Below are 19,923 nucleotides of genomic sequence, written 5' to 3' on the forward strand. Positions count from 1 at the left end.
GATTGTTGTGGTGGAAGGTTTGTTGTGGTCGGTTTCTCGGAAGCATCTTGCTAACCAGTTAGCAACTTAGTGCTAGTAGGTTTTCAATGGGAAATTCCATTGGGACCAAGTAGCACTAAATTGGTGACTTAGAAACAACACTGTGGCTATGGACAGTGGAAACATGAAAGTTGAGTGTTGTTTTGTGTCGGAGGTCGTGGATGAGTCTTCTCCGTCATACTTTTTTTATTTAGAGGAGGAAAGCGAGGATGAAGATGTTGTGGAAGAGGATACAGGGCGGCAGAAGCTTGGTTTGGTGTAGAAGGCTTACAGCCGTAGATGTTTGAGCCCTTGCCTCCTAACTCTGCCAGTTCCGTTAGCTCTACGCCTGCCGAAGACACAGACGTCCATCCCCGTGAACACTGGGACAGAACTTAGTGGTAAAGTAAATGATTCTTATTTCAACCGTTGCGTATATTAGCTGCGACATATGAATCAAGATGCTATGGCCAAAAAAATGTGATTGACAGATGATCGTTGATATATGACTGGCTGAATTTAGGTGTACAAGCTGACTTATAACTTACTGGCTTGCATAAGATAACGAAAGAAACCCCCACAGATTTTAAGACAGGATTTCTTTTATAGAAATGTTCTAAATTTTGGGACGATATCATCTGATAAAGAGTACATTTATATACATGTTTAAGACAGAATGATTTGACGTTTAAACATGACTTCCCTACCAATTTAAAAACTATTTCAAACCATGATTAAATGATGGAGAACACATGTCCCTCAATCAACTGGTTAGTTATTGCTGGTGGTTCTTTTCTTAAGAATTTTGCAATGAGTGCCAGTAAAACTGTAACATTGGTTTATTTACGGAAAATGTAAGGTTTTTTTTTGTGTGTGTGTCATTAAAAAACAACAACATAAAACACCAAAGTAGGACTACAAGCAAAGTTTCTATTGTCCCAGAAACTGAAAACCAATTCTGGCAGGCGTTTCTAACGGTTTTCCATTTCAGGTACAGATCCTTTAAGTGGGCAGACACAAACAGCCGGCAGACGGAGGAGAAACACTGTACCAGCTACATCAAACACGAACTGAAACTCCCTATATTACTTATAAATTAGGCCACTGACATAATTTTTTTTAAAACAACCCGTCATGGATCATATAATTACGTAAAGAGCGAGACGGGCTAAGAGCTTCAGAGGTTCAGTGTTTGTTCTCTGCATGTACAGTAACCTTGCTCAGGTAAATCATTTACTCACCAAGGGCACAAGGTCCGCTGTGCTGCCTGCCTGGTGGCAACATATATTATAACCAAGGCTGATCAAAGATCCATCGATTTCGTTTTACATTCCACCCCACAAAAACATAGAAATTCATTAAAAAGTGTTGCAAATATATGTATAATACCCATTCAATACGGGACTATAACAATGTTTACAAACTTTTGCATGAGGGGCACATACCATTTGTGACACCCAATGAAAATCTCTTAAGCTCTGCAAAGGACTTTTATTTTGTAAAATCAACTAAACAAAAAGATTGGCAAAATAAACATCAGCATAAAAAAGTGGCATTTAAAAAAATAGCATGAAAACATTCTGAATTAATGTAGCTCATATTAAATAAAAAAAACTATTTTCTTTCTTTAACTTTATCTGTTCAGAATAATAATAAGACAAAAAATATTATAATACACTAGCTCCAAAATCATCTCTCATTTATAAAGACATTCAGTACTTTTAGACAAGTTACATGCAAAATTCAATGCAGTTTGCTCCAATTTAAAGACATAGCAAATGGTCTCCAGGTTTCACGAGCTTGCACAAAGATAAATACAAAGAACAATGGCTTTTAGCTGGAGCGGCTGGTTAAGTTTCTTGGACTTGAATAGGTGGCAGGTTGCTGTTCAAAGGGCTTGAACCTGTGACCCCCTGCTGACAGTCTCCTTGGTAACACTGTCATCCTGCTCACACTGATCATGTGTCAAGAAAACTCCTTAACCCTTGTTGCTAGAACAGCAGGGGTAGGAAAAGAAAGCCCATAATCCTGATCTAGGCCTCTCTCTCACATGTTGGGATACAATTCTCGGTAAATGCTGAAATCTGCACAAAATGCTATTCTTGCAAAATGGCCATGAGTTAATCATGCAGAAAATCATATTTCCACAGTTTGCTACTACATTTTGGAGAGCTCAAAAAAATATGCAAGAACCCTTAGGAGGAATGAAAACCCTTTTAATTCGAACTGCTTCTCCTTCTGGTTCTGCAGTGGAAAACAAACTGCTGAACCCTGAACTCTGGCTGTCAAACCCGGACACACCCAGACGAGTTTTCCTTTATTTCAACGTGAAACACTGCGAGGGCAAGTAAAGTGTGTAGAGAAAATATTTAGTTTTCCTCCTGCAGTCTCACAGGTTTCGCTTCTAGCTGAACACATGACCCTTAAAGCTGGCTACCCAAAAGCCGAGAAAAGTAGAGAATGTCTGGAGTTTTGTGAAAAACCAAACAGCATGGCAAATTGGCTGAAGAGGAAAAAATGAATTTGTAGGAAGGCAGAAAGCAATGCTTGCTTGTTTTTTTTCCCCCTTTTGCTTACAGGAAATTCCCTCACTTGACTCATGATCTCCAAAGCAAGTTAAATCACGTTGGAGAATTTATTAGAGTTGTGATAATGCCTAGTTAGTATGAAAGTCTGTTAGTGTTGTTGGACTTTTTCTCAGAAAGCATAACCAAAAGGATAACATTTCTGAAACTTTGGTTTGTTTGATCAGAATGAAAACTAATGGAAAACAGTTCTATCGAGGGAAGTCAAGACAAGTAAATGACTAAGAAATAACCACTTCAGAAATATTGTTTTTCCCATATTGAGAAAACATCCCACTGTTTGAAAAAAATTATTGTAGTTCTCCTGAAATAACAGAGCTTGGGATGAGTTACCAATCCAGGAACTATGAACCCAGCAGAAGGCAATCTATCTGCTGCACGGTGCAGCTAATTGTTCAGTATTGTATTTTTAACCTAAAGTTATCATGCATTTTCTGCTCATTGGTCATTAAAATTCACAAACAAAAAATTTAGTTTTGACAGCTTTTAAACAGTTTTATTGCTGTTTTGTGGTCGAAAGAGCAACAGAAATGCCAAAGTGTTTTCACCTTCCAAACACTGCCCATTTATATTTAGTAGGCAAACAACTAAGGCTACGTTCACACTGCAGGCCTTGAGGCTCAATTCCGAATTTTTTGTGAAATCTGATTTTTTTGCGTTACTGTAAATTTCCAAATACATGTGACTTTTATATGATCTCCTGTGTGAACTGCAGTCATACAACGCAAGCGTTCCTATGCGCAGTAGAGGACGCAATGACGTCACAAGCAAGCGTGTTCTGTGTTTATGCAAGTAAACATGGATGATAGTCCCAGAGCGCATCTAGCGATCTTTGTTGTTGCGATGGTTGTTGTTGTTTTTCTTGTCTTCATAGCAAGAACCACAATAGTGACCTTTGTCGGGTATTAATGGTGTTCCAAGTCGGATTGATGTGACCTGGCCGTTCAGACACAGGTCGCATCTGAAAAGATCAGATTCGGATTGGATTCAGGACCACATAGCCAAGCGGCCTGGGTCGCATTGGAAAAAACGGATCTGCGCTGTTCAAACTGTAATGAAAAGATCAGATACAGTCGCAAATGGGCCAAAAAAAATAAATAAATAAAAAAATCGTATTTAGGTCACTTCAGGCTGCACTGTGAACGTAACCTAAATGGCAATATTGAAAAAAAGAAAAATGTTAATTCCGAAGCCTATTATGTAATTAAAGATCTTTTAGAAATATAGTTGCAGAAATGGGATAAAACAGCTATAGAAAAGGTGTAAGAAAACAAAATGTTCAAGCAGTTAACATTCCTGACCTTCAGGGCCACATGTGCTATGCACCAGATGTACCAAAAAGGATTGCTAGGGGCCATTTGGTCCATGGTTTGCGATCAAATTCAAGGCAGACATGTTGCCACGTTGGACCTGCCACCTGTCTTCTCCATAACTATTTATGGAGAGATTTTTAAGCACATTTAAGGGCCGGTGAGGTCTAGGAAAAGAAGACAAAGACCTATAGTGTGCAGTTAGAGACTTAACAGCAAAGTTCCCCCAGATCCTACCAGAGGTGTCAAGTAACAAAGTGCAAATACTTTGCTTTAGTACTTAAAGGTATAGTGGAAAAAGTTGTTTTAAAGTTGCTATATGCATCACTCAAAAAACTTTACTTTCCAAAAGAAGATTTGCAAGTTTTCCACTCTGTCAGACTCACCACTAGTAAGGGAAAATTGTGACGAGCGCATAGGACAGCCTCACGTAAACATATCACCAGAATGATTGACAATTAGGAGGACCACTTATTTTGATGATCCACCTGGAAAAAGAAAATCCTCCACTATAACTTTAAATAGACATTTTGTTAAGCTTTACTAGACTGCTTTTAAGACAACATTTTTCTCAAACCCTTACTTTTTTGCATTTATCTCTACTTTTTATTCATTCATTTTAAAAATAGACTTGTTAGTTTAGTTTCATTTAAGCTCATTTTCGTTATGGCCTGTTAGTATAAAAAAAAAAAAAAAAAAAAATTTATGATCAACATAATTTGTTTCATCCAGACCATTTATTTCTTTGTGGTTTGACAGGGTACTGCACCTTATTGTTGTTCGCCACATACCAAAATAAATTGTTTTTCAAGATGAAAGTGAAATTTGAAACCAAGTCAAGTATGCAAACCACCAATAAAGCTGTCATTTTCCTTGGACTTCACATTTATTAACAATAAAATTAACATATGTTGGTTTTAATCTCAGAAAATATTAAATCTGTGTTTAAGTTGACACCTGTCCAAGGTGTACCCTGAAATTCACCCCATAACTGACGGAGATAGGCAACTATCCCAAAGCTACTCTGCAATGATAAGTGGGGTATTGACAATGGATGGGTGCAAGTTATCCAAAAGTTTAAGAGGCATTTGAATTTTTGCAAGGCACTGCATTATAAGTTGTTTTCTGATTGAGTGTTTTTATGTCCAAAAAATGATTTTAAAAATAATTGGCTTTCATAAATGAAGTTTAAATAAATGAAAATATAACATAAATATTAATATTCAAAAACACACTGCTGAAACATAACATAATTTATTTAATCTAAAACTTTCTTGTTTTATGTTGTTGATCTTTTACGTCTCTGTAAAGTCCTGAACAAAAGAAAGCAAAACTTTGTTAGAAAACATTGCTATTAGTAGATATTTTACTCTGATTTGAGACCCAAAAAACTAAAACTTGGCTTCAAATGTAAAGAATTTACTTTGTACAAAATTGATCAACAATGACAGAGTCTGTATTTTTATGGCATTCTGTGAAAAAAAGAAGTAGGGGTTTAATTTTGACGGTATGAGATAAAAAAAAAAAATTGTATTTTAAATTTAGGTTATTTATTTTTCAGGGACCATGTATAAAACATGACAGTGTTTTAAGATAAGATATTGTAAACCAGACTTAAATCTAAGCTATCGACATGCCGTGGGCACAATAAAACTATTCACAAATAAAACAATTCAACATGTAGTCACATAAAAATACTTTGTAACTTATTTAAAATGCAAGACACATCTTAAAATGGAAAATTAATGCACTTATATTGATCAACACTAAAAATACTTACGTTTATAAAAACGTAAACATAGAATTAAAGGAATTCAGCCTCAATAATAAAACCATTCTTCATTTGTTTTAGTTTCCTACAGAATGGTCGTTGGCTTTTTTGAGTTTCTCTTTTTTGCCATCGACCCAGTAACAAAGGCAGCGTTTCATGAGTGTGTGTGGTGGTGCGGTGATAGGTTGCACCGACACCTCCACAAAACCAGTTTCCTGTGGAAAACCCTCAGACAAGCTCATGTCTTTACTCCAAAATCTCTTTTTAAAACTTTATGTAAAAATGTCTGGAGAAGTTTCTGTTTCAAATATTCCAGATAATCCTAAAACAAGTGTGTACCAGGCTAAGCATTTCCTGTATATAAAACAAAAAAGAAGAGGATCTGATGCAATGCTGCAAAGTATTAAATAGTAATCTTAAAAGCACAAGTGAGGCATCAAAACTTTCTGACTGAATGTAACTTTCCCATCCCGATCTACTCAGATTATTACTACTTTTGCAAATCTGCCGTGGCAAAGAGATGGAGGGCCCATCAGACAGAGCCACTACAGCCTTTAGACTCGACACTTCCTGTTTCCTGATCGATTCATTGCCAAACACAACAAGCCCAATCCTGTTTGACGTACAGTGAGTGACTTGTTATATTTATGCTCACTGCAGACATATCCAATCACAGTTTACTTTATATACATTTTCTTTTCATATCAGCATAGTAGAGGAAGTCAAATACTTGCTGCAATTAGGTAAAAAAAAAATTAAAAGTACTATTGAGGGGAATATCAAAAAACGTCAGAAAATTTAAAGTTTTCTGAACAAAATAAGCTTTTTCAGTAACAGCTTCCATACATATTCATACACATATATATATATATATGCAGAATTTCTGCAAATGCAGAAAACGTGATTGAGCTTGGAGGGATTATGACAACAGATCTATCACACTCCACAAATACTTTCTTCACAGGACACACATTTATTTTATCCTTTTTCTCCAGGATTACGAATTACCTAGAATCTTTGATTCTTGGCAACAAACAACAGGAAATACTGTAAGGGATGATGGAAACGTAGTTAAAGCCTCAGCTTCAACAGTAAAATCAATGAGGCATGAAAATACTAGCCTGACGTAGTCCGACTCAATTCTAGGCAGAATATGAGTCTGATACTGCTCCATAGAGCTGTGATTATGGGGCGTGTTTCAAACGAACCAGGAAAAAAAATGCCTCTGCACTCAATTGGATAGACCTACAACCAATAAGAGCAACGGAGTGCGTGACGTATGTTAAGCGAGGCATAGTTGTTGTCCACAAAAATCAAAGCGTGCAGTTTCACGCCTATAATAAGAATATGAGACTTGATCGCGTTTCTCTGTTCCTCTTTTAAAATTAATTTGCTGTCGATATCTTCTAGAACAGACCTAATAGCAGAATCTACTCACCTCAACTCTCCAGCAGCAGCCATTATTGTTGTCACCCAAGCGCGCATTGGTCACGTGGTTGATTACGTTACTGTTTGTCATCTGTCCATCATCGTATAAAGCCCGCCCTGACAATTTGATTGGATCGCCTGACAGTGGGCGATAATACTCGCGCTACTATGGAGCAGAGCCAGACCGAACTTCCCCGACCTCAAACTTTGTGGGCGGGACTAAGTTCGGAATGGCACCCAGGCTATGAAAATACTGTCTTACAGCAATAATTAGTGGCGGCAAAATATAATTTCTCTGTCTCAGAGTCAAATGAAGGAGAACCTTTTACTGCACCTAATATCTAAATATCAAACATTTCTATAGAACCGTTACAGATGCACAGTATGTAGATGTGTAATAATAAATATAATTTTCCTTTGTACAATATCCCAACTGTAAAGGATGCTTAAGACATGTATTATATAATCATATATTTATTCTTTGATAAAAGTCTCATATACTAATATAGTTAAGGCATTTAAGCTTTGCCTGTTGATCATATACTTTGCCAGATACATAGACTAACTATTCTTAGAGCCTACACTAGAAGCATATATATTTAGACTAAAGAGCGACAAAAGAACTGAGTTTTATTGAAAAGAGAAAAGTTTAAACGAAAATGTCAGCACCATGACAATATAGTACAACAATTAAGTGTTTTTCTGATATCACGCAGCTCCAAACATCATATTAGTGGCTTAAAGTGACTTAAGAGACAAACGAAAACGGACTTATAGAGTTGAAATGGAAAATAATCTCTTTAAAGAGAAATGTACAGTTCTATTACTTTAATGCAGTTAAATCCTAAGGAGCAAATATAATTATAATGCAGAGAAAATTTTGCTTGCATAATCCTTGAACAGCTCTATAACATCTAGTGCTTTGGTGTCAGGTGTTAGGGGAAATGAGGGAGTGAGAATCAGAGTATGGAAAAAAGCTGGTCAGAAACAGAAGGAAATGCAAATTAATAATTCCAGCAAGAATTTGTTTGCATTAAAAGCCTCTTTTCTCTGACAAGCGTGACTTGTCCACTGTTGGGACTTGAGTAGGCTTACAAAAGTACGCTTAAAAGCTTAAAAAACAATCCATTGACTTTGTTTTCCAAGTTTGAAGATGTTTCGCTTCCATCCTGAAGGTTTTTCCAATTGAAAATGCCTGGATTAGCGTTGAGTTCCAACCTTTATAGAGTAGCCCAAACAAAAGCTTCGTTATCAGAGGCATAGGCCAGTATGGGGTATTCTAGGCCAACAACAACCTCAATGACTCCCGATTACTAAGGGGTGGACCTGTTTTTTTCGGTTTAATTTGCATGTTTTCTAAACCATAACAAGGCTGTTGTTTGTGCCACTCTATAAGCCTGGAACTCAACACTAATCCAGACATTTTGATTTGAAAAAGCTTCCTGGATGGGAAGCGAAACTTCTTCAAACCTGGAAAACAAAGTCCAGTGTTTTTTTTTTCTTTAACTTTTTTAACCTTTTTTGGAATGACTATGACCTGGATGACTGAGAATCTTCACTAGCATACGCTCTTAATTCTGTCTTAGAATGCTGGTTTGTTAGATACCCATCTACTTCTCCCAAACATCACTTCTCCTGAATATGTCGTCCTAACTGGATAAATCATCATCCAAATCTTAGCTTTACTAACTCAACTCATAGCTGGTGACATCGCTGGTTTTACTTTTGTCCTAAGTGGCTATTGTGTTAGGCATTGATGTTAAGTTTGGCATTTCAAACCGAATGTTTCAAACCAAATCAGTGTTCTGTAATCATCACCCTTTTATTGGATGCATCAGGCTGATTTAACATTTTAAATATTAAATATTTGCCATTACAAATACATTTATATATCATATAATATACATTTCTTTTAATTGTCTATTTTCAAAATTCAAATAAAACACATAAATGTCCTACAAACTTTTAAAAAAGCAAATGTAAAGTTTTAAAAATTACGAAATACATATTTTTCAATGACATCTCACTTTTAATTAAATACTATCTGTGTCCCACTTTAGTGGGCATGCTGTATTTTGATGGCTTTAGAAATAACGTGGTATGATATGCGAAGTGCTACTTAATAACTATGCAAACCACTTGATTACTAAAGATATCTGCGTAATAATCCAACATGTCCATTGTGGGTTTTTTTTTTGGTTTTTTTTCTGGAAATGGTAAAAAAAGATCGCTTTGTCATGTAAAGAACCTTAAATCAGTCATATGGCCTATACAAAAGAGGTTAATATGAACACAAGACCAAACAAGGTGATAAACAAGCCAGCAGGCAACAGAACAGCCTTATTAAAGGAAGCGGCTAGGCTGCTTAGAGGCCTCAACCTCCTTTGACTCTCTAACCTCTGACCCCAAACCTAAGCCTCCTTCAAAGACTCTGTACATGCAGCTCAAAAGAGGGAGGGTGGGTCAACTCCACAGAGACAGGCGAAAGATAAGCTTCAGAACAACAAAAACAAGAGCGGACCTTTTCATAAATAAAGGGCTGTGTATGAACGTAAATCGAAACAATCCTTTTAAAGCAACTATGAAAGACTAAATAATCACTTCCATGGCTCCTTTCGGATAAACTTTAGTTTGGATCAAGTTGGGCTGAAACAATCAATCAGATTAATCGCGATTAATCGATTATTGAAATAATTCATCAACTAAGTCAGTAACTGATTCATTGTTAACTGGAGTATAGAGACTGATTAGCAACCCACTTAGAGCAGTAATTATATCAAAATTGTTTAAATATATATATATATATATATATATATATATATATATATATATTTTAGGGGTGGAACGGTTCACAAAATCCACGGTTCGGTTCACGGTTTCGTGGTCACGGTTTTTTCGGTATATGTTTATTGTTACACCGAAAATAACAAAAATTATAAAAAATTTAATGAGAAAATTAAAATGAAAAAATCCCCAAAAATGTATGAACTGTAACTATTTTTAATGATCCGCTGAAACCATGGTTAATTTCCACATGTTTTGCTGCTTTGAATTTAATCATCTTGCGCATGCCCTCTACAATCTGGTCTGGAGTGCAGCGGGGCGGAGCGCTGACGGAGTATGTGGGATTTCGGGGTTAGCATGACATGTTGGTCGTGTTGCTGTTAGCATAAACAATACGTGTTGCACAATGCTTGCACACTGTTGCACTTTTATCCACAACTTTCTTTCCGCCGTCATCGTAGATCACTCTAAATGCAAAGTGGTCCCATACAGCAGACCTATAAAGTGCTGCTGGCGCGTCTTCCAACTCCTGTTCTTCCCCACTCACCATACCCACACAATTCTCCACAACAACTGATTTTTTTCTGCTACACCCGGCTAAGCTGCTTCGCTTCTTCTTCTTGTTTACTAGTGGTGGTTGGCTTTAGTCGCAGTACTGCCACCTTCTGCTCTGGAGTGTAAACGCTTCCTCTATGAGAAAAAGGAGCAGCACATGAACCGAACGCAACACACACGAACCGAACCGAGACAGTCGAACCGAACGGTTCAGACGGTTTTCATAAACCGTTCCATCCCTAATATATATATAAACATTTTGCATTTAAGGTGGAAAAAAATTGTCTGTCAATATGCTCTATCCAGAACTCTTTAAGTGGAAAAGTTTTAGATTCACCTGGCTTAATTTAATAAAAAGTCTTCTTTCAGGACCTTTGGTTATCTGATTATTAATCGTTCAATTAGGAAAAATAATCAACACATTAATTTGTTTGCAAAATAATCGTTAGTTGCAGCCCTAGATCAAGTTAATCTGCTTACAGAGAACTAACTTCAACATTATGGGGCACCTTTTGGATGGAATAAAGCAACTATGAACACATGCCTAAACCTTGTGGAGGCTGTTTTTAGAATATTTGAGAAATCACTATTGGAAATTGGACACCACAGACTGGGAATAAGCTGTCAAAGTCTCATCCAAGGGGTTATTGGTAAACTTAAAAACTCTCAAAATGTGCTTTTTTTTCTTGATTCTTATACTGTCAGGATAGGTGATATAATACTTAATTCCTAAAATGAAAATGGAAAGAAAAAATGTCTGAGTAATAACATTCACAATAAACAATCAAATAAAACACATATAAAGGCAGAAATGGATATTTGGAGCTGACAAGTGAGTAAAGAGCAGGTAAAAGTGAAACTATAAACTAAAACACAAGATTTAATAATGGGCAATAAGCGGAGTATTCCAGCATACAGTGAAGGCAATGCATTAACATATCACATAACAGGAACTCAAACAACACGGGTTAACTTTGGCAAATTCTATGAGATCCACAAATCAGGAAAGAAAGTTAAATAAACAAAATTGACCTAGTTCTGCCAGCACAGGGTTTCCTGATACTTTGCTTGGAAGACCTACGATAAAATTACAATAGATTACATATAAAAAAGGGTTTTACGTTTTTTTTTTTTATCTCAAAAAATTTAAAATGGTGTTTTATAAATCCCTCCTAAATTGTAATGATAAAATAACTCAATCAAAGGAGATATTTCTAGCAACAAAAATTGTGATTGAATAGATGCCATCTTAACTGTCTTCCTCAGGTAGGCCTACTTTATCATTCCATTATAATACAACGTACAAACTCTGAAAATACAGTTGCATGGTCTTACAAGATGACATCTGCAGTCTTCACAAGCAGCAACATGTGAAAATATGCAGCATTAGATGTTTCGGCTCAGAACTACAACAAAAACGAACAAGCGGCTCCGAATGCTGCCAAGGAAATGTTTTTTCAAATGCAACAGTTATAGTAAAAGGCAACAGTTCCCTTCATTGCTCAACCGTACTGCTTTTTAATTGCTATTGTATCAAGAAATATTTTTATTTCCTTCAAAACACACAAGACTAAAAATGGTACAATTATATTCCAAATGTCATATGCATACTACCATGTATGCAAGCAAAAATCCTTACACCAAACATCTGTTAGACATAGATTTAGAGCAACTAGAGAAAAAAAAAGCATGCAAAGCTAAGAGCCTGTTTGGATACTTTTAATATTTCCTCTATTCTGGGTTAGCTACTGAATTAACTGAGGATTTAAGGTTTAAGACATAAAAGCCAGTTGTTTCTTTTAGGATAAATATATATCTATTGTTGGTAATGTAGGATTGGGAGACATTTTATAGTTTATACGCCTTAAGTTTCCGTTTTTGTAATATTCGATGACTAATATGGGATTTGTTTTAGCTTCAGGAGCAACCAAATGGGAAGACAAAATAGTCTAATAAGCATGTCCTTATAGCAGCCTTGCAGACTACTTGTAAGAAAGGAAAATTATTTGAGTTTCTCAACATGATGGCATATGAAACAAAAAGTAATGCAGAAAGTGATTTTATTTGTTCTTTATTACGTCCTCTTTTTTAAAATGCTGTTTATGATGGTTAAGTGTTACATTCTACCATTAAAGATCTATTACGAAACGAATGTTTAACAGTTTCCCATTCCATGCAATCTTAAAGTTACGCAAAAAGAAAAACTTATAATGGGTTTTAAAGAGGTATGCTGAAAATCTGCTCAGGTAGGTGCTCGTTATAACTGGGAAAATAATGAACAGCAGTTGACAGTTTGTAGAGCAGGAGGCAGCTTTTACTTTATTGTAGGCCTGCACACGTGGCCATGCAGGACACGTTTGCGCACAAACACACACAAAGTCCCTTTTAAAGCCCTCAACGATGCAGAAAGCAAAGTAACAAGAGTCTGGAAATAGCCTGAATATTTTGACACTAGATAACAGAAAAGTTAAGAAAATAATAATCATTTTAAGCGGATTTCAGCTGCAGCACGCCTTAATGTTTACTTTCATTAAGCATGTATTAAACTCCAAAACTCTATTTTACTCCAAAAATCAAATATAATCAAGGCTTCTGCTAAGCTCATTCAAATTTGTTTTATATTTTTTGATTTCTTTGTATCAACATACCTAGATCAGAATACATTTTGTCAACAAAACATTTATTATGTTTCTACTTTTCTGTTTACGTTTCTAATTTAAGTCGAGCAAGGCTTTTTTTATCCTTTAGCTAATGCTTGATGAAATGACATGCAGCAGCAGGAAATCAAAGGGCTTTTAAATGTAATAAAGGTTTCTGTTACTTTTGTTTTAGTTCCCACATTGAGTTTAATTTGATGTATTTTGAGAGACGCATATGACATATAACGCAAGTTAGAGCAGATTATATTGCATTTGATCTTAACCTTGCAGGATTAAACCAGATCCCCCCCTCCTAATTCCACACATTAATACTTAAAACATCTATACGCTTAAGTTAATTATGTGTTTGCATTCACAGAGCTTTCCCTAGCATTGGGATCAAAGAACAACAGCTGGGAAATGACCAAACTACTAGATGAAGGTATTAGGAACGGCTCCATGAATCAAACTCAAGTACAAATATTTTTTCTTATTTTCCATTTTTCTTCATGGCTATAAATTTGGAAAATGTTGAATGGCGGACCTATGATTTTTAATGTAGTTTCATCAATTTATCCATAAATTGCCTCTCTATTATCTGATTTAAAGTCAAGCTAAAGGGTCCAGGAGAGACACTCAGACATCTCTCTGTGATCCTGTGATGTTCATAGGTTAGATTGTACATATAGTCCCTCCAGCAGTTCTGGGTCTTGCCCAAGATCTCTCCTCAATGGGACGTGCTAGGAAAAACCATCAAACAGAGGCTCCAACTGACTGATTTTGATGTGAAGAAGCAACAGTTCCACTTTGAGCTCCTTAGCCTTTCTCTAAGGCAGAGGACCGTCACCCCTGCAAAGAAGCTACTTTTTTTGAGCATGCATTTTTATTACTTTTTTAAGTACATCTGTTCTCATGCTAAATGAAATGCACAAAGCAAATCATGGTGCAAGCTTCTTCAGGCTATGTCCCCTAAATGCACCATGCATTACAACATTGCGTGAGTGAATGTGTGATTTCTTGAGACCAGGACTACTGCAGCTAGCCAAGAGCCAGAGACTACCGAGGTCTCCTTTTACAGCCCTTGAAATACATGATCTCAAGTACATTGGAGAATTTGAGTTAACATATTGATGCATGATCTCAATATGCCCACCAATAACAAAGCTAATTTGATGGTCGAAATAACCTTTTGCTTGAAAGACTCAAACATTTTTCCTGTTAACTCCCATTAGTTCCAAAGAAAGGTCTATATATTTTTTTTTTATGTCTTTAGACAGTCTACTTAATTAGCAGATAGCTCAAGTAATTGCCCAGCAAGTATGAGCATGTTATACACCTAGTGTTATACTGCACAGAGCAGAACGGCAACAAAATACAACATTTAATAATAAGTACTTCGAACCTAAAACTACAAGTTGTTCATACAGTAATGCATTCATACTTTATATTGTCTGTCTAAGCCAAGGCAACAACAATAGATCAGTAAAAGAACATTAAAAAAAGGGAAATATATGGCTTTCGAAGTAAAAAAAATAAATTGAATTTAAATATATAGAAGCTAATAAATCAGGACATAAGCGACTAGTTTAGATTTCTTTTGCAAATGCCATTATAAAGTGAAACTGACACTTTTCTTAAGTTATAAAGTACGTTTCCCCCCTTGTAGACGATGCAACGTTACAATCATTTCTATTCTCTGTATGCTAGATCTTGTATCACGAGGCTTCCGTTTAGCACATGAGTGACATGCATGCATGCATCAAAGAGACAATGTCATACCTATGATCTGGAAGTTTGACACAGCGGCAAATATTAGCCTGATAATTAAGAGCCAACAGAAGCTGAGCGCTTTGTTCATCTACTGTATCACTTTGTCAAACCTAAAGGAATGTAGCAAGGCATTATTACAGAGCACCGTTTAAATAACATCTCGTCATCTACTCTCCTCGACTCCGTCACAAAATGCCTCATAAAGCCTAAAATGAGTCTCTCTCTTTTCAAATGTTCCACTACAGTGTTTGAAAAGTTATTAAACAGGGCTGAGAGTGAGGTGTGCCCACCAGACACCTCTTAATGAGTTGCACTTCCTCAACTTTCTCACAGAGCTCATTTCCTTTGTGTTAAAAAAAAAAACCTTGCTGCATCTTCACCAATGTCAGAAAAATATGATTTAAGAAAAAAAGGCCTTTCACTTGTACGTCACGGTTTATGAAACTGTTAAATCTTTCAAATGAAACGGAAACTCTTTGTTTGGGTAGTATCTAGGCAGAGTTTCGAATGAATTTAAAACAATGACAATGAAACACAAGTAAATCCTAAGCAAAGATTAAAAAAAATATATATTTTTTTTTTCTGTAGCCAACTTCTAATCTGTCTGCACTAGTTCTCCGACTATGCCTGACCTCTGACATTACAAAAGGGGAAAAAGGGCCTAAAGTTCATCTTTGGCATTCCAAAAATGTGACACAATGGGAATAAAGCAGAGGAATGTGTGTCAAACTGGCTCTGCCCGTTGGGAGGTGATAAGCGCCAGATGCCCCGCACCCCAGGAGTGATCGGACTTTGCTAAAGAGTGTCATAAGCTGAAGCAAAGCTGAAAAAACATTCTTCATTGATCGAATTCTGAGAAATCAAACCTTTCCTAAGCTCATTAATGCAAGATAAATCCAACAGAAAACAGACAAACCAAAGGTGGACTGGAGAAATAACTCTGTTCATACCTTGGAAATCCGACAGAAAAATTCCCCAAAGCTCCAGGAGAGGAGAGGCGATCACTAGTGCCTTGAATTCCAGAGGAGTCTCCATACCTCTTCCCACCTACCCAGCTCTCTCCGACTCCTTGCAGGTTTTGGTACGTGCCAAAAGGCTTCTGGTCTTGTATGCCTACTGTACCAGGATTGGCTCTGTAGTGGTATCCAGTTCCTGCTCCAACATCCATGGGAGACATGTTTCCCACTCCATGCAGAGGGCTCATGCTACTCTGCAGACACTGGGACTGGCAGTAACCGGCACCGTCCTGCTTCTCCTGCTTAACCACACCAGGGGTATGGATGCGGATGAAATCGGGATCCTTCTCTTCCTTTATGATGACACTGGAAAGCATCGCCGGAGGTTGTTGCTGCTGCTGAAGCTGATGTTGTACCAGGGGGTGTGGAGACTGCTGCTGCTGCTCAGCGCCATTCAAACCGATACAGTTTGCCCCGTTACCCAAAAGGGACTTTTCAGGACCACCACCACCACCACCGCTACTCTCCTGGAGGATAGTATCCAAATGTGCCACTTCTGAATCCAATTCAAAAGCGCTGATTTCTGGCAGAGAGTTCGGAAGGTCCAGATCTTGCCAGATATCTGCATCATCCAGTACCGGAGCGCTTCTGTCATCCAAATTGTAAGCAGCAGCCCCTGTCTGTCCACCAAAAGTTCCTAACTCCTTATGCAGAGAGAAGGTCCCCTCCTGCTTAATTTGCTGCGAGAACAGGTCTGGCAAAGGTAGGTTGCCCAAAACAGAGTTTTCTGATGTGTTAATGACAGCGGCAGGCATCTGATCAAAGTCAGAAATACTCTGGTTCAGCAAAGGCAAATTGTCCCCATAGCTGAATAGATCCTGTTCTTGCTTATGTATCCTGCTCATTTTACCCTCCTTATCTGACTCAAAGAGTCCTGAGTGCTCCCTCTCGTCTTTGGTTCCCCCTCGTCCATTCGGTGCTACTGTGCTCTGATTCATAGACCCTGGACCGGGTAGATGCATTGCAGATTGAAGCCGTAAATCGGGTGTGTCCACTGTGTCTCTAACTACTTGCGGTCCAAGTCCTACAAATGTAAGGTTGTCGTTCCGATTACCATTGTGCTTTGGTCCTCCCTGATCCATGTCGTCATTCTGCGAACAAAATAATCAAAAAGCAGGTAACTTATAAGGAAGTGAAAATAATGAAATATCTTTGAAAATGACAACAGAAACCTGGAAGTGATCAATAAAGTTTCAATAAAATATCTGATTAGAGTTCAGCCTCTTGTCCATTCATCTTTACCTTAACAAATAAAAATGACAACACAGAGTTATCATTGCTATAACAGCGTTAAAGTAGGGCATCAAATGGGTCCTATGGGACTATTATAGTGCAGAAATGACTAATGTGTGCATGTTTGATCTTAGAACTGCAACCTCTTGTCTGGTTTAAGAGTCAAGAACTGAAAGACATGCCCAGGCGCAAACTTGCTTTGCAAGTGAAACTGCTGACTGTACCACTTACAGTGAGCGTGTGTGCAATAGCATGCATCTGTTGGAAGAGATTAACCAACTCAGGGGCCTTTTGCTGCAGGCCTCAGTGGGTGTCTATCTCCTTTAGCAAACAGAAGCATAACAGTCAAATACAAACCAATTTAGGTGGCATATCAGAAACCGAAGCTGTAGAACAGCGTGTCGGCGAAGGCAAACAGGTCTCATTCAATATGTTCTGATTTTTCCCCTTTGACTAATGGGGGATCATGTCAACCACTGTGAATTCATATTTGTTTAATACCAATGTTGCCTTTACTCCCTTGAATCATAATGAATCTTATAATTAATGACAGCAGAATAAAGAGAGTCCTGACATCTTTTTATGCTCTTTTAACATTCAGGTGATACTTTTGTTTAGGATTTTGATGAAAATATCTACTGTGACTCTAAGGACATCCCAATCACTGCTAGTTGAGTTAATTGGTTAAATTGAGGGTCTTTCAGAGCATTAAGATTAGTAAAAATACCCCCAATTGGGCAAAGATGTAATTATTTGCACTTTGCAGTAAAAAAGTATAAAATTGTCTTTCAAATATTGCATCACACACACATCTAATATATATATATATCTATATATATAGATATCTATAGATATAGATATAGATATCTATATATATCTATATCTATAGATCTATATCTATAGATCTATATCTATATATCTCTATATCTATATCTCTATATCTATATATATATATATATATATATATATATATATATATATATATATATATATACATATGAGATAAGTGCCTGGAGGAGCAAATAAAATGTACCATAACTGATTTAGTTGAAACAGAACAGACCATCAGAAAATATATAAGATAAATTGGATCTGTCAGCTAACTTAAATAAAAAAAAATAAAGAGAGTTTTTGCCTTTAATTTGTCTTCCTTCCTCCCTGCCAATCTGAGACAATATTACCAGCCTTCTAGTATGAATTTTTTTTTTTTTTTTTTTTTTTTTTTTTTTTTTTTTTTTTTTTTTTTTTAAGTATAAATTAAACCAGTGGGATAAGGGACAGACAAAAAGTTAAAAGACACAAATTTGTTTTAATCTAAAATACAAAAAAAAAAAAATAATAATAATAATACATAAATAAATTAAAACAGGGTGCATTTTCAGAATTTTTCCAGACTTCAGATTAAATAAATAATTAATAACAGTTAAAAAATTCGGATTTGAAAACAGCAAAACAAAAAGTCACATTTACAGGATCTAGTTTGTACTGTTTTAAGAATACACGATTAAATAAATACAAGATGGCTATTTTTGCAAAGCAAACAAAGCTATTACATAAGGTACAGTTTATAAATAAACAAAAAACAACATTAAAATAATACAAATAACTTAAAAATAGCATTTTGCGGGAAAGAGAGTCACGGAAAAGCGGTGGTTTGTAAAGTTTGAGGTTTCCCGTCTTTCCTACTGTACTTTTCCATCTAGCAGAAAAACCTTTTCTAGATTAGTGCAACCTGTTGGCTGCGGAGGGAAACTGCAGTTAGGGGGACGAACAAATGCTCAGAGATGTTGTTTTACTTCAAAAAACTAAATTCTACTTCGAACTTCAAAAAATAAATAAATAAATAGTGACTTCTGTTCCCCTGCGTGTTTAAGTGTGCCACTCAGCGCGCGGTCCTCAGTGCGCTTGTCACGCGCCACTGTGGACGCTCCTCATCGGCCTACTTGACAGTTTTTAACCCACCACCCCCCCTCCAGAGAGAAAGAAAAAGTAGCTGCACCTGAAAGTAGCCCTTACCTGTAGTAAGAGAAAAATATTATTAGGTCATCTCCTGTCTGAACAATTTTCCCCGAAATGAAACATGTTAGGCGGTAAAAATCGTCACTTCTTGCAGCGCTGGTGTTTCACGCTGAAATGCCACAGCAGTTCGCAGCGGCGTCTCTGACCGTGTGACAGGAAAACAATCTCCGCAATATTTTCTAACTCCGCCGCCGCGTCGCTTGAGCGCCGCTTCTTGGATCCGTCGACAACTTTTAATACGCCTCGTCAGCAACAGGGGGAAGAAGGGGAGAGAAAAAAATAAGAGCAATAAAAGTCAGTCGCTCCCGATCGTTTGGATTAATCCATAACGAATCGACAAAAATGCGACTTGCAACGAATTGCCGCTATGAGCGGTTAACGAGCCGTGAGAACATTAAAGTTATATAACAGAGCCGCGGAGCAGTGGCCCACTCAGCTGTAAACTCAGACAGGGCGATCTATTAGTGTAGTGGCAGCAAGCTAGCCGAAACTATCGGTGCGTTTCCGCTTTGGTATTTCAAAATAAAAGTCGAGTGACTTACAGTGTCGTTTAAATACTTTATTCACGCTCGTAAACCCTATCGTTAATCCTAACTGTTATCAATGTAAAACAATGACCACATTCATATTCACGTTTTGCTGTTTTTTCACTCTGATCAAGATTAGGTTATTTTACTTTGAAGGAGCAAGACAGATATCCTGATTTGTTTGGAAAGCCTGTCGGGAGCAGCTTTACCTCACTATGAGTTTGGCACTTGGCGGTTAACGCCCCTTTACCCACTGAAGCTCAGTCTG

General features: G+C 37.0%; 1 protein-coding gene across 3 annotated transcripts in view; it reads right to left on the bottom strand.

The window, feature by feature from the left end:
• Positions 1-19,589, bottom strand: part of LOC119787958 (glucocorticoid receptor-like) — a 96,262-nt gene extending 76,673 nt beyond the window's left edge. For 2 of the 3 annotated variants that reach the window (XM_038292051.1, XM_038292049.1), the window contains exons 1-2: positions 19,126-19,589; positions 15,811-16,967 (exon numbers count right to left, since the gene is read on the bottom strand). In XM_038292051.1, coding sequence (XP_038147979.1) covers positions 15,811-16,958 — 1,148 coding nt within the window. In that variant the 5' untranslated portion in view covers positions 16,959-16,967; positions 19,126-19,589. Of the gene's footprint in view, positions 1-15,810; positions 16,968-19,108 lie in introns of all 3 variants that reach the window. The other variant, XM_038292050.1, reaches the window with a different exon arrangement.
• Positions 19,590-19,923: the final 334 nt, after the last annotated feature.

Source organism: Cyprinodon tularosa, unplaced genomic scaffold (assembly GCF_016077235.1).
Source record: "Cyprinodon tularosa strain WSP-4 unplaced genomic scaffold, ASM1607723v1 ctg307, whole genome shotgun sequence".
Lineage (NCBI taxonomy): Eukaryota > Metazoa > Chordata > Actinopteri > Cyprinodontiformes > Cyprinodontidae > Cyprinodon > Cyprinodon tularosa.